This window comes from Brassica oleracea, chromosome C4 (genome assembly GCF_000695525.1).
Source record: "Brassica oleracea var. oleracea cultivar TO1000 chromosome C4, BOL, whole genome shotgun sequence".
NCBI lineage: Eukaryota > Viridiplantae > Streptophyta > Magnoliopsida > Brassicales > Brassicaceae > Brassica > Brassica oleracea.
Genome location: NC_027751.1, coordinates 16,618,891 through 16,635,108, shown reverse-complemented (window position 1 = coordinate 16,635,108; position 16,218 = coordinate 16,618,891). Strand labels below are relative to the sequence as shown.

At 37.4% G+C, this 16,218-nt stretch overlaps 1 protein-coding gene across 1 annotated transcript; it reads right to left on the bottom strand.

Annotated features, from left to right (window-relative positions):
• Positions 1-322: 322 nt before the first annotated feature.
• On the bottom strand, positions 323-3,582 carry LOC106342296 (probable inactive receptor kinase At2g26730). Its single transcript, XM_013781177.1, has 2 exons — positions 1,981-3,582; positions 323-1,216 (listed from the first exon to the last, which is right to left on the bottom strand). Exons 1-2 carry the CDS (start codon positions 3,449-3,451, stop codon positions 549-551), a joined length of 2,139 nt encoding a protein of 712 aa, XP_013636631.1. The 5' UTR covers positions 3,452-3,582; the 3' UTR covers positions 323-548.
• Positions 3,583-16,218: the final 12,636 nt, after the last annotated feature.

Sequence of the window (16,218 nt, the reverse complement as noted above, 5' to 3'; positions counted from 1 at the left end):
TTTGATAATTTAACAGATTGAAATGGACCTTTAAAACAACACAAAAAACTTTTGGACCCATGGCAAATGCCCATGTTGCCATGGGTAAGAGCCGGGACTGATGCTGAACGCAAATAAAACTTAACTGAAGATTAAAGTTTCTATTTTATTGGTCGACAAATATAGAGTGAGCTTTGAAAAGTTCTAATTCGTAGTGTTATCTAACTTATATTCGGATAAAGTGCAACGTTGTTTTATTTGTCACGAAAAAGTGCAACGTTGTTTAGATTGAATTTTGATTGAAACCTGTAAACGCAATATTCAAAGTTTCAAATAACAAAAAGAAAAGGAAAAGTAACTACTAGAATATCTCAGAAATGTATTTAAGAAAAAAATCAAGAAAAAAATAGATGGGAGATGCCATCTTTTAAGAACTTGGTTCAAATGCCACACTGGTCCAGCCTTTTTGCTTTACCGTAACCCAACAAAGACCTCACACACTTTTTTTGTTTTTATCTCCTTTTGAGGAGAAAGTGAACACACACAAACTAAAGCTGCTTTCAGTTACACTAAGGCGTGACCGAACGTGGTGGCGTCCTTGATTCCCCTGGAGGAGTCTGACCCTCTGAACCTTTGGACGGGTCATCAGACGATTGTCTTAACCCGTCATCGGTTGTTTCACTTCTGTTCACATCCTCAATCATTCTCAGCACTTCCTGCATTACCGGCCGTTGATCAGGAACCGTAGAGACACACGCCATTGCGATTTGAAGAAGCTGGACCATCTCTTCCTCTATGTTGTGGTACCTCATCAGCTCAACATCGAATACTTCAGCAGTCCATTCTTCTCTAACCACAGAGAGTACCCACCGAGGTAGATCAATGCCTTCTTCACCGAGTGATACCTGGTTTGGTGATTTACCAGTCAAGAGCTCAAGCAGCAACACCCCGAAACTATACACATCTGATTTGAAAGTTACTTTCCGTGTCTCGAGAACTTCGGGAGCATGATAACCCGCCAAACGGTTTGGTGGAGTCGTGTTACTGAACAGTTGGTTGAGTCCGTAGTCAGAGACGCAAGTGTCTTGGTTTGGTTGTAGGAGTATGTTTGAGGCTTTGATGTTTCCATGCACCAATTTGGCTGAAACATGAAGATGGGCCAAACCTCTCGCTGCAGTTATTGCTATTCTCATACGGTTATCCCAGTCTAACGGAGTTCGTCCCGATCCACGGCTCCCTGAACACAACACAGGGCTGTTAAGGCAGCTATTGAAAATGCAGTTTCAGTAAATGTGATCTCAAACTACTCTACTTAGACAAAAGTTTACTTCAAGGAAAAGAGTGGAGTTATGATGATGATGATGATAAAAGAGGCCATGTGGAAGAAAAGAGTCTTTCTCTTTTTGAATTCTTTGTCATCTTTAAAGAGTGAGAGAGAAGCAAAAATTATGACAGTTACCAGACAGACGCATGTAATGTCGGCAGCTTCCTTTTTTTTTCTTTTAATAATAATTGCAGAACAACTACAGCTATATGCCACACTCACAAATAAAATATGAAATTTTTTACTACAGAGAAATAAGAATGTTTTTTTTTTTTCTTGACAGCAAAGCATAAAACACAGAACATGTCGAAAGTATCATCCATTCGAAAAATATTAACAGAATCCAATCATCACTAAGCTTTCATTTCAATCTAAGCATCAAACAGCTCCAACTATGTATCCATTTCTTGACCATAACGATGTGAATTTAAGGAGAAAAAATGAAAACCAAAACCAAACAAGAAATCCACATAATCTAATTATAATGCAGTAAAAAAACACACAATCCATCTACGAGGCATGCAGTAAACATTCACAGACTGCAGCGACAATTGAGCAGAAATTCACAAAAAAAATCAGTAGATATTCACACAATGCATGCACTAATATTTGCATTACTACAGATGAATTTAAATCAAAAACAGAGCAAGGAAAGTTGTTAAGAGACACAAACTAACCGTGAAGAAGAGCAGAGAGGCTTCCACTGGGCATGAAATCAAAGACGAGAAGCTTCTCATCTTTGGAGTAATAATAAGCTCTCAACGGAACAACATTCGGGTGCTTGGTTTTGCCAACAACCTCCATCTGCGATTCGAACTCCTTCTTCGACGCCGCCACGTCTTTCAAACGCTTCACGACCACCGTCGTGCCTTCCTCCAACACCGCCTTATACGACGTCCCCACGCTTCCTTTCCCCAAAACCTCCGCCGAAGCTCTCAGCAAATCCTCCAAATCGAAACTGTAAACCCCTCCTTCCGTGAAAACGAGTCTGTTCCTCTCTCCCATCCCCGACGACGTCCCCGTAGTAACATCCTTAGACGACGAAGCTCCTCCAGCTGGAGGAATCGCCTCGGGGACGTTTCGCGTTGTCGTCTCCGCAGGCTTCGTCTGTTTCGTTCTGCTTCCTCCTCCTCCTCGTCGTTTCCTCCTCGTCAAGCAGAGGAAAAAGACGAGAGCTAACAGGAGAAGACCAATTAACGCGCTCGCGACGGAGATCGCAATAATAGCCGCCGTGGACAGCTTTGATTTCTTCCCGCCGGAGAAACGTGAGGGAGGAGAATCAGCATCAGGAGAGGGCGACGGAGATATGAAGAATGATTTGCACGGCCGCAACGGACCGCCGCAGAGATTCACGTTCCCCGCGAACGACGCGGCGGGGAATTTAGACAAGGAAGAAGGAATCGAGCCGTTTAGGTTGTTGACGGAGACGTTGAAGTCCGTTAAACCGACGGTTATGCTCGGGAGGTTCCCGGAGAATCGGTTGTTCCCGAGGAAGAGACCGGTCAAGAGAGTGAGGTTGTTGACTGCGAAAGGAATCGATCCGGTTAAGTTGTTAGAAGAGATGTCGAGACGAACCAAGCCGGTTAGCTGCGTGATACTCGCCGGGAACTCCCCGGAGAGTTCGTTGTGTTGTAGGTATAAGCTCCGGAGGTGAGTGAGGTTTTTGAAATCTGGAGGGATCTGACCGGAGAGCCGGTTAGACCGGAGACTGAGAACTCGTAGCTGGCTCAGTTTCCCTAAGGTTCCGGATGGGATCTGACCGACTAAACCGGTACCTGGTAACCGGAGAGAGTAGACGGAGGACCGGTCCGAGTTGCATTCTACTCCGACCCAGTTACAGGCCGAGTCTGAGTCGTTCCACTGGAGACGATTCTCGTGAGGAATCCGTTGAAGGAAGGCGAGGAGTGCTTGTTTCTCCTCGAGTGACTCTGAGCTGACTCGCTCGGTCAACAGCAGAATCGAGACGAAACAACTTAAAACCAGTGAAATGCCTCCCATTGGTGGATTTTTCAGGAAAAACAAAAAATAATAATATGAAAAATAGGATAATAAACGAATCTTGCGAGTTTCTTCTTTTGTCTGTTTTACAAGAAGTGGGTTTCGTAGATAATTAGGGTTTGCTGAAAACCAGAAACGGTTTTCGGGCATGAACCCATCTGTTTTCGGATTGGAGCGACCAAGAGAGATGGAGGGAGAGAGAGAGCGAAAACTTTAAGAGAGAGAGAGAGAGAGAGTCTATCAGTGTACGCGTCAATATGTGTGTGTGTGGGAGAGGTGTGGGATCGTGAAGTCTTTTGAGCAGAATCGAATCAAAACTATCACGAGGGACAAAAATATTAAAACAAAACATTATTATTTTATTATTATTATTTTTTGTCTAGATCATATTGGTTGATATTTTCATTTATTTCCTTCGAGTGTTTTGCGTGGGTTATATTATTACATTTATAGTTCTACATAAAATTAAAGGATGTAAAATTATATTAAAAAAAAAGTTTTAAAATATGATATAAACTATATAAATCGTTATTCAATAAATTAATATATAATATAATTTCATAATTTTTTTTAATTAATAAAGATATAACATAATTTAATAAAATAATAACATAATAACATAATAATAATTTTGAAAACAATTAGTTAGTTTTATGGCTCCATTCAAATTATGAATTAATAATTATTATATATAATTTATATTAAGTTTACATAAACATTAGGTAGTACATTGTATTCAGCTCTTGTTTTTATTTATTTTAATATTTTAGAGTTATTTTATCGAATTACATATCAACCCACATATATTGTACGATGTATATTTTTAATATTGCTGTTACTGTAACCGGACCAATCTTGCGTGAACGGAGTTTGTTGTACTCGTGGGCAGGTAGACGATCTTTGGTGAGGACCACCCAAACTAAGTCACCTGGAGCAAATATCAGTTCGATGACTCTCTGCCCGAGCTTTGTAACGCTCTGTTGCAGCGTATAGTATTAGAATCGAATAGCATGCACCTGTAACATTTTAAGATTGAATCTATAGAGAACTAAAGATGCAAGACAGAATGCACAAATTTTCTAAATTATGTTTCTATAGTGGCCCTTCCACTTCAACTTTGCTGTAATTTGTACTTTGACTGAATGAATACATCGAACCAAACAAAGGCCAGCGGTATAAGCCTTTCTCTGGCCCAGAAGCCGCTATTTGAAGCCTACACAATAAATTAGCAATCATAAAATTCAGAGCAATGCATAAAGAATTGTACAATTCCATCAATACATGTCAAAAGCATAACGAAAGAAAAGAAATAAGCCATACTAATGCAAGAAGGTAGCGCATAAATCAAACAGCGAAGATAAGATTAGCATATGTCAGATTTATTGAACTTGAGTAGGTGGAAAAAAGTTTTGTTTTTTTGGTCTAAAATCAGGATATTAACTGAATTCTTTTGACACTGCTTGCGTGACGGTGATGACAAGGAAGATTCAACTGAATTCCTACTTTTTTGTGTTCGACGTCTCTGATCTGGATGTAAATGTATATCTTACAACCAATAACCTTCGACTATTAAAAAAAAAAACAAATACTGTTACATAATAATAGAGAACTCCCAGAAAGAAACTTATCATATGAATATCTTCAGACGTAAATGAAAGTGATTTAGATTGCTGCTGTAAAAATATCATTCTTCTTAGGAGACTTAAAAGACGAGTGAGTTTTAAAATCTGAAATCATAAATTCAAACTGAATCAAAAAAATAGAACGATTTTGGAGAAACAGTGGACAACGTTAAGCTCAACCACAAACAAAATAAATAGCTTAATGCAAAATCAGAATAATTCATAAACCATCGTTTACAGAGTCATACATTCAGTAGACGCCTTAATTTTGCAGAGCAAAGTTGTTAGATTTCTATTAGGATATCATCCTTATCTATAAACTATTTTCTTATTCTGTTGTATTCATCTTTCCTTATATCGATAGATTTAGGATATTATATGGCATGTATATAAAGAGACCTTGAGGTCATGAATGAATAACACATAATATATTTATCGAATACATAACTTCTCATGGTATAAGAGCTACGAAACTGATAACATAGAAACGAAACACACGATCTTTGCGACCTCGACTCTCGATTTTTAAATATCATCAACTCAAGACCTCGAAACCGACTCAATCATGTCTGGAACTCTTGCGACAACGAAACCGACACGACGAACGATCTCTCCATACGACCTGACTGCGAGTGATAACCCTGGAGCGGTCAACTCGGAGCCTCTACTCAACGGACGAAACTACAATGAATGGGCACATAACTTCCGTGTGGCAATAAGTGCTCGGAAAAAGTTTGCTTTTATCAACGGATCTATACCAAAACCTGCACGACTCACCCGACCTTGAAGATTGGATAGCTAACAATCACCTACTGGTGAATTGGATCAAACTAACAATCAAACCAAAACTTCGATCGAATATCTCTCACAAAGAAATCACTCGAGACCTCTGGGACCACATCAAAAAGCGATTTTCTCTTAAAAGTGGAGCTCGTTACCAACAACTACGAGCTTCCCTGGCAACTTGTCGACATGTGGGATCTACGGTCGAAGACTACTTTGGACGCTTGACAAGAATCTGGGATTCTATGGCTAAATGTATGTCAACCAAGACATGTGACTGCGGAAAGTGTGAATGCAACTTGGTCAGCACTCATGAAACAGAGCGCGAGATCATTCGTGCTCATGATGTTTGGTGTTCAATTTCAATTAATTTAGAGGACACTTCCAAAATTCTGAGCTTCCCCGGAGTTTGGCTGTGATCCCTACATCTGGAAACCAAAGCATATTTAGTCTCAACAATCTAACACAGAATGAAAAATGTATTAAAGTAAATGCACTTTGTAAGAAACAGGGGACTGTTATATATTTAAGTGAATGGGTGCAATATTATATATGAACCATTGCAATTGTTTATATGAACAATTGCAACTATATAATGAAACCTTGCAACCATTAATGATTGCAACATTTGGTAATTAACCATATTGATAATTGCAACCCTTGGTGATCAACCATTGCAACTTTTGGTTTAACCATTGCAACTCTTCACTCTCTATATAAGGAGGTGTAGGCATTGACAAATGAAGATAGAAAAATCAGAAACTAATAGTAGTTAAAGAGAGAGAAAGAAAGATAGATAGATTCATTGTTCAAAAATCATCAAAGATCTTTGAAGAAACACATATAAACACTAAAGATTTATTTGTTACTCTTGTATCTTAGCCTAGAACAAGAGTGAGACTTTGATTGTCTTATCCTACAAAGAGATTTCGTGTAACCCAATGTTTGGAATAGGGTCGAAATACTCTATAAGGAAAACACGGCGATTCAATCATTATCCAAATATATAATTTACAATTATTCGGGTTACAACCCAAAATAACCAACAGGGACTACATACCAAGAGAATCTGATTTTGTAGAATAGAACAGAAATTGCTTCTCCATAACAATGGATTTTCGTCCACTATTCCAAGCCCAGAAAAAAATGTGGAGACCCGTTGGTTTTTGTACCGTACCAGAATAAGAAAAAGTAGGAAGCTATGTAAAAGGAGGAAAGTGAGTCTTATGGCCTAATTAAACTTTTAATATGATCAACTAAGAGTTGGATTCCCCATCGTTACGGCTAAGTAAAACGGAGGAGAGCTATTAGTCACGCTCTCGTAAGAAAGAGGAGATTGTTGTGGCATCACTAATAAAAGAGTTAACATGGGATGAAATCCTTTGGACTGTAAGACATTTCACAAATAAAAAAATTCAGTGAACTCCTGTCAAAATATAGCTGAATTTAACTCATTCAAATATCTTTTCATTGTCATCTTGTGTATGTGGCTTACCTCGACATGCACTCCTTACCAAAAAAAAACTTGCATTGTTCGGCTCAGCTTCTGGTCTGGTTAGCTTTTATGATCTTGTTCATCTTCTGTGACGATTCTCGGATTGGAGATCAAAACATGTTTTACACGCAGATCCAAAAACAACATAAATTAATGAGAAGTAAATGACGATATCTTTCCAATAATCAGCAGAATTTCTCCAATCTCATCTTAGCTTTTGGAATTGGAAAATTCATGTTTATAAAACTGAGGTGTAGATAAGATAATGAAAATGAATCAATCTACAATTAGCTACTTTATAAGTGTTACAAGAATGAGAACGTGTGGGAGATAAAACATGATGTGAAAAAACTATGTTATAGTTTATTTGGTTTCTTTTTTCACATCATATTTTGATGAGAGTTGTTTAAGATGATGTGGCAATTTAAAAATTTATGATAGATTGATTATTTGAGCTGATGTGAACACGCTGAGTTGAAGATATTCCTCTTTTAATATAGTAGACTATATTTTTTCAGATTGTGTTGATCATTGGTAAACTCCTCAATAAATATTACACTATTATAACTATTTTATTGTACACTTTAGATGTTTTTTTTATTTCATTGACATAAACGATTAATTTATATCATTATATGTATAACAATTATCATTATACTATTATGGCTAAGATTAAACTTTCAAGTGCTTATCAAAACAATCAACCAGAATCGAAGAACGATAGAACTCTATAGGACTCTCTCCGACTTCGTGTCTCTAGTTTCTATTTTCAGTTTTTGTCGTTTTAGCTTCATTCTCGTACTTTAAAATGGTCCATCTGATAACATTGCAAAAGTCTGTTTTACCATTATGGCAATATATAGTACATTTGGACATTAAATCTACTTTATCCTCTAATTAATATAATGGTTGAACAAAAATAAATATATAACAATTCATTTTGATTAGTATTTTACAAAGGCTCACAATCGACATATGATTTTTTTTATATATTTGTCTAAACTTTTGTACATAAACGATATGTATGCCTCTAATGGTATAAAAACACATATATTTGGATAATCATTCTTGATATATTTTTGAATTATTTAATTTGTATATTTATTTGAAACAAACCTTAAGAAGATACATAGTACGTTGTAGTAAATAAGTCCATTTAATTAGGTGAACTATAATATGTTAGTTTTGAAAAGCTATGATTTTAAGCAGTATATTTTTACAATCTCTTTTTTGGTAAAATGTTAAGTTTATTTATACTATGATTTTATATTTTTGACAGAACAATCTAGAAACAAAAAGTAAAGATGCAAAACATTAAATTAAACATAGCATCTGTATGACAGAAAAGCTTAATCAAAAGAAGAACAAGATCGGAAAACAACAAGACATTAGTTGAACATTGACGGACCAAAGAGGATGTATGAGAGGACTGAGCTCCCAGTTGCCATGAGCAATCAGAGTGAAAGGCGCCATCAACCTTGAAGCAACATCACCTACAGCTTCCAAGAACCCACTCATCAAAGCCCACACATAGAATCACATCTCGAAACCGCGAAGCAACCCAACATCACCTCACCGGCAGCATGAGGAAGCGTCCACAGCTGGAAATACATTTGTTCGAGAAGAGAAACAAAAGATTGTTGTCTCAGTTTCACCAGACCCAATACCGTTACACCCATTTAACCAACAGCCTGTATGGAACAATGGGTCAGGCTGGGCACATCTCCTCCGGAGCGACGACCGTCAAGAAACACCTGAAGACCAAAATCCTAACTAACATCTAATCACTTGCAGCGGACCTTGACTGTTTTCAAAAGGTCCAACCACCGCACAAAATGACGAGAGGACAAAGAAACGGCGACGAAGAGTACCACACCTTCAAACCCACTCATATTTTGGGGAAAGCCAAGAATCCCACAAGCCAAGAGCGAGCTCAAACAACAGAGAAGACATATCGCCACAAGCCACCACATGAGAATCACCAGGTTAGACAACGACGACCAACCCATATAATCTAAATAATATTACACTTATTGATTCATGGTAACTAGTTGTGTAAATTATAAAAAATAATAATAATGTTTGATCAATTCTTTTTATATTTATTAAATATACAAACTAATGAACGAGTTTTCAATAGAAATTGATATAATCACTACAAGAAAACGCAATTATAACGACGACGGTTTTCGTAGTTATTTCGTCGTAAAATAGGGTTTACGAGAAATTAACTATGAAATCCATTTCGTCGTTAAACGTTTGTCGTAACGCATATTTCCTCGCTAATTCGTCGTAACTTTACGAGGAAACGTTTTGTCGTAAAGTGGAGTCAAAAGTTTCCTCATAAAAGCCACGTAACACATTTCCTTGTAAAAGACACGTTAACTGTTTCCTCGTAAAAGACACGTAAACTTATTCGTCGTAAAGAACACGTAAATCATTTCCTCGTAAAAAATACGTAAATAATTCCTCGTAAAGTACACATAAATTATATCCTCGTTAAGTACACGTAAACTATTTCCTCGTAAAGAAGACGCTCAGGTTTGTCGTCGTTTTCTCGGTAATAATTTTCAGTTTCCTCGTTAATTAGACGTAAATTAGCTACGAATTTGCTTATATTCTTTTTTTTTACAAAACAAAAATATAATCAAAAATATTTTTAAATTTATTTCAAAATTCTTAAAAATATAAATGATATAAATAAAAACAAAAATGTTTTATAAATATTTAAGTTTCAAATTTTAATACAGAGAAAAGAAGAAGAAAAAAAGCTAAGGGTTGTTGGAGGAGCGGAGCGTGTCGTAGAACTCCTGACTCCTCATCTCCACATCTTCTTCATTGTGAGATGGCTCTGGAATGGGATTTTGTGTCCGCATCTGTGCCACCATGGCCTCCACCTGAGGATTTCCAGACGCTAGAACGTCTAGAATGCTCTCGAATGAAGTCATACGAGCTGCAAACGCAGACGGCGTCGAGTTCAACTCGGACAGCTCAGTGACTTTATCAGCCCGTCTCTGACCATAAGACGATGTCGCTTTTGGGACATCGTTGACAGAACCAATCACCAACGTACGTCTCTTTTTCTTAGGGACAATTTAAAAAAAAAAGTTAGAAATTAAAAATTATATTAAATGAATAATAATAATTAAAGATTTAAAAAAAATTACCTCCTCGTAATTCTGATCCACTTCAAGTGTGGATAATGTGACCGGTATTCCATCAGGAGACTGTTGGGTCAGCTGGGTTTGGCGGTCTTCAATTCGAGCAACCACCTCGTTGTAGATTTGCTCGGACCTAGGATCAACAAATTGCCAAGCCTTGTTCTTGTGGGTTCCTCACGTAAAGATCCTTAAGAGACGGGAGAACTCCCGTCTCTTTGGCCTAAAAACATTTAAAAAGTTAGAATATATATATTAAAAAAAAAGTAATTAAAATATTTACCATCTCCATACGGACACCGGCGTGGGGTTTTTGACCCGTGGTGTGAAGCATCAGCCCGTTACCATGCTCATCTTTCGCCAAACGGGAGGCGGAGCAACTGTTGGAGACTTTAATGGACGATGGCAGGTTCCAATAATGGATGAGGCCATTGAAGAACCCTAAGATAGGAGGATCACTTTAGATGGGTGTTGGATATGATCCGAAAAGGTAAACAACACTTCTGGAACTGAAATAGAATGAAAGGATTGTCAAGAGATGCGGAATGACTCTTGATATACCAACGATCTAAGGCTAACCACCTAAGAAAGAATGAATGTGTTGGCTAACCACCAAACAACACACAAAGATGAATTGGCTGACCACCAAATCAACAAGCCGGTTCACACCAATGAACTAGCTAAATAACTCTCTCTCTCTTACTCAGAGAAAAGAAGAAACAAAAATATAACTCAAACTTAGACTGCTTTTATTCATAGAAGAGTTTACATATTTATACTACTTTGTAGTCAAAGAGAATAAAGGAAATTGTGTGAAAACAATACATAGAAAATGAAATCTTTGACTAGAAAATCATAAATGAGTCAAAGGCACGAAAATGGATGATGACAGGTCAAAGTGACCCTTTGGCTACATGTCCAGGTTCATCCAAACCAGTTGAATTCGCGAGAACTGAAGATCAACTGTTTTGTACATTGCATAACTCCTTCATCTGAATTACTCTATTTGATCTGATTCTTGTTCGAGGAGATTTGTAATTGAGTTGAGAACATTCTCAAAGTGCTTTCATTCGTAGAAGCCTCGTGGTTTGGAAGATATGAGTCAAACAATGAACATATATCTTTACTGCTTCCCATGATCAAGCCATGCATGTCTGGTTTGCCCGGTGCGCTACCCAAGGGCACATCATTCCCTCCTTTTTCAAAAAGATTTGTCCTCAAATCTGGAACATTAAAATGAAAAGGATTATAAGCAAAGGAATCATAATCAGAACATTGCTCACCTTGAGTTTGGTCCGGTTTTTGAATGGAAGAAGATCTTTCTTGGTTTGCTTGATGACCACGGTTTTGTTATTCATCTGGCCCTTCATGTGTTGACACAAAGCTTCCAAGACCAAGTTTATATGCATCAATATAAAGAGCATTCAAAGGACCAGAAAATTCATTCTTGTTTAAAACGTTTTTAGAATCTTTTTCAAACGGAGAAATCAATTCAAAACTATTTGGATTCTCCGGTTGTAAAATGGTTAATTGCAAGCAAGATTCATCAGGAATTGATTCAGATTGAGAACAAAATAAGTTCCTATGTTCACAATATTTCAAACCTGCCATTGGCTCATGTGCATAGGCAATAGGTCTGAAAATTCTTCCTTTCTGGCTCGGTTTCAACTTTGTCATTCTCCAAAGTCACCAACGGTTTCTGGTTTTGGCACTTGTTAGCATAATGACCGATCTTATGGCATTTGAAGCACCTGGTAGAATGAGCTTTGCTTGTGGTTTTCACAGCTTTGCTTTTATCAAAAGAAAACTCTTAAGTTTTCAAATCAGAATTTGAAAGAGAAGAGAAATTACATCGTTTTAGATCATGATGCTTTGGTGCAGAAGAAGTGTTGGTGTTTCCCTTCTTTTTGAGTTGCTGAATAACAAAAATTGCCTTATGCAACATCTTCTCCAAACTAGCATAAGTCTGAAGCTCGTTCTGACCAAGCATATCACGGTTGCTTCTTTTGGCTTTGGTGAAGGGACGATCACCATTTCTGACCCTCTTCTCATCATCATCGAACCTGTTTTGTCTCTTCCTCTGGTTTCTTTGTTTCTGCACAAAATCAAACCCAGTAGAAGCAAAATGTTTCTTATCTCTCAAAATCAATTGCTTTTTTTCAAGCACAGTTTTAAAAGGATAATAAACATCTTGTTGTAGTTTTGAAGCCTGATTTGATTTCTTGTGAAGTCCAAACATCCTGAAAACACTTAACAAAAGAGTTAGCAAATAAAAATCCTTAAACTCTCAAAGTGTTTAGCTCTCAATTTTTAGGTGATCACTCAAAGTTCTTTCCACTGGTTCAAAGGATGATAGGCAGTCAAAAATCAGCAATCAAAAACCAAAACAACCTTTTATGGGTAAAAAAAAGAGAAAGGAAGATGAAGAAATTTTTATATGGATCTGCATTAACTGTCATAAGGCTGGATTTCCCTTCAGCCAGCATGATTTCTCTTCCACCACTCCCCCTGGATTTCTCTTCCGAAGTGATTCAAGCCAAAAACGTTTTTTTTTTCTTTTTTTTAATAATAACAGGCGATCACAAGGGAGTAAAGGTACAGCCCGGATCCAACAGGAAATAATAAAAAAAATTTGTGAAGAGATGAGAGGATGAAAAGATGAAATGAAAACAAACCAGCCAAAGTGGTTCTGATACCACTTGAAGAACCTTATGATAGGAGAATCACTTTAGTTGGGTGTTGGATATGATCCGAGAAGGAAAACGACACTTCTGCAACTGAAATGTAATGAAATGATCGTCAAGAGATGCGGAATGGCTCTTGATATACCCACGATCTAAGGCTAACCATCTAAGAAAGAATGAATGTGTTGGCTAACCACCAAACAACACACAAAGATGAATTGGATGACCACCAAATCAACAAGCCGGTTCACACCAATGAACTAACTAAAGAACTCTCTCTCTCACTCAGAAAAAAGAAGAAACAAAAATATAACTCAAACTTAGACTGCTTTTATTCATAGAAGAGTTTACATATTTATACTACTTTGTAGTCAAAGAGAATAAAGGAAATTGTGTGAAAACAATACATAGAAAATGAAATCTTTGACTAGAAAATCATAAATGAGGCAAAGACACGAAAATGGATGAAGACTGGTCAAAGTGATCCTTTGGCTACATGTCCAGGTTCATCCGAACCAGTTGAATTCGCGAGAACTGAAGATCACCGGTTTTGTAAATTGCATAACTCCTTCATCTGAACTCCATTTTATCTGATTATTGTTCGAGGAGCTTTGTATTTGAGTTGAGAACATTCTCCAAGTGCTTTCATTCATAGAAGCCTCGTGGTTTGGAAGATATGAGTCAAACAATGAACATATATCTTTACTGCTTTCCATTATCAAGCCATGTATACCTGTTTTGCCCGGTGCGCTACCCAAGGGCACATCAGCCATCCCACACATCCTTGGTGAGCTCAGCGGGTTTTCCATTCTCATAACCCTTCAAGATCCAATTGTCCTTCCAGTTGGATACCGTGTCCAACAATCGTTTTTTCGCCTTTCCTTCAAACGCTTTCTTCACCCTCTCGTTCACCCCTATGGACCAATGATATTTTTGTTGTAAAACAAATAGATTTATAATTAGTTTAAAAATAATAATTCGTAATAACAAAACATTAGATTAATAGTAACTTACGGCAAACATTTTGAACCACGTCTTTCTGATGTAGATCGGCGTCAATTTCCAGTTCGGATGAGCGTGGGGGAAGTAGCCTTTGATCACCTCGGTTACGTTCCGAGCGACAGAACCGTCAACCCCAAACCTGAAAAACAAAAAAAAAGTGCTTAAATTATTTTTTGTTATAAAACAATTGCACAATAAAAATGTAACGTACCACAAAGTTCCGTCCGGTCGGTCGGGGTCTAAGACTGGTAAACCTCCTCTGCCTGGCTGAGCGAGAAGGTCCTCGACGGTGTACATAGCGTAAGGAGCACGCGGCGGCACAAGCAAATCGGGATGAATCTCGTCCGGCACCACTGGAGGAGGTGCCTCCTCAGGAACATGATCATGATGCGCGGGTGGTGCATCAAACTGAGGAACCGGTGGCGAACATATGGAGGAACCAGTGGTACACCAAAAGGAGGTGTCTGAGAGACTCTCTGAGAAGACTGATAGTCGGAGACAGTCTCCGGAAACGAAGAACTGGGAGCTGAAGAAGATGATGTGCCTGTACGAGTACCTGACTCACCAAACATCTGACCGTAATCCTGTGAACGGTTCTTGTTCTTTCGAACCATCTGGAGAAAAAAATAACTGTCATTACTAACCATATTAAAATATAAATATATATATTATTAATTAACATTTAAAAATTATCATCCTATATTATCAACAAATTCCATAAACCTATCTACAAATTCTCTACACTAACCACCTAAACTAATTACCCTAAACTAACCACCTAAGCTATAAATTAGAGAGGAAGCAGAGAGGAGAGTACCTTGCTTGGAGAAGGAGAGGAATTGACTACGAAATGGGAAGTGATTTCGTTCGGGTATATATAAACTTATATATTGTCGTAAAAACCTCGTGAAGTTACGAAGATGTTACGAGGATTTAAAAAGGCCCGCGTTTTTTTTTTTACGTTTCGTCTTAAAGCCCACGTACATTTAGGAGCAATTAGCTAGACCCGTGTTTTCCTTTACGAGGTATTTACGAGAAAATAACAAGTCCCATGTTTTCTTTTACGATGATTTTACGATTTCTGTTTACGAGTATTTTACGACGAAATGATTTTCAATTTACAAAAAATACCTGAAGGAAGACACCTGCACAAGAACAGTAGTTATTAATTCTAAATAGCATTTGAAACTGATCAGAAATGTTCTTGTGACAGTGCACTCCCTTCAGGTTTTTTGAATTTTTTGAAACTATTGATTAGTTTTTTTTTTTGTGTAAGTTTCGAATGGGAGGGGTGTTCTTATTTATAGAAGTATTTGTCATCGTAATATCGTCGTTAATTAATGAGTTAATAACAAGGCCCGCGTTTTTCAATTTCGTCGTAAAATCCTCGTTAATTAACAAGGTAATAACAAGGCCCGCGTTTTTCTGTTTCGTCGTAACTTCCTCGTGTTATTAAACTTCGTCGTAAAATCTTCGGTAATTACGAGTATTTTACGATGAAGATTTTCAATTTAGAAAAAAAACCTGAAGGGAGACTAGCACCAGAACTGATCAATTCCAAATAGATTTGAAACTGATCAGAACTGTTCTGGTGACAGTTCGCTCCCTTCAGATTTTTTCAAACTATTGTTTAGTTTTTTTTTTGTGCAAGTTTAGAATGGGAGGGGTGTGCTTATTTATAGAAGTAGTTGGGGTCGTAAAATCCTCGTAAATTGACTGGGAAATAACAAGGCCCATGTTTTCAATTTCGTCGAAATATTGCGTGAAAATAACAAGGTCTGTGTTTTCCTTTTCGACGAATTAGCAAGGCCCGTGTTTTCAGTTTCGTCGTAAAATCGTCGTAACATTACGAGGAAATAACAAGGCCCCTGTTTTCTTTTACAAAGAAATAGCAAGGCCCATGTTTTTGTACGACGATTTTACGAGGAAGTTATGCAAATCCCTATCACTCAAAACCCCAAACCCCAAGTTCCTTAACTTCATCTATCACTCAATCTCTTCTTTCTAAACCCCAAACCCCCAATTGAGTTACACAAAATCAAATTATATAATTTAATTTTCATGATTAAACAAACTAAACACATGCATTAACTCTAAAAATAAATCATATTTAAGAAAATTACATCATCATTCGGATACATCATTGACATTCTTATCATCACTAGAAACATCA

Coding starts and splice junctions, on each gene's coding strand:
- LOC106342296 (XM_013781177.1), bottom strand. CDS start 3,451: ATGCCCGAAAACCGTTTCTGGTTTTCAGCAAACCCTAATTATCTACGA. Junction 1,217..1,980: donor CCTCTCTGCTCTTCTTCACG/GTTAGTTTGTGT, acceptor TGTTGTGTTCAG/GGAGCCGTGGATCGGGACGA.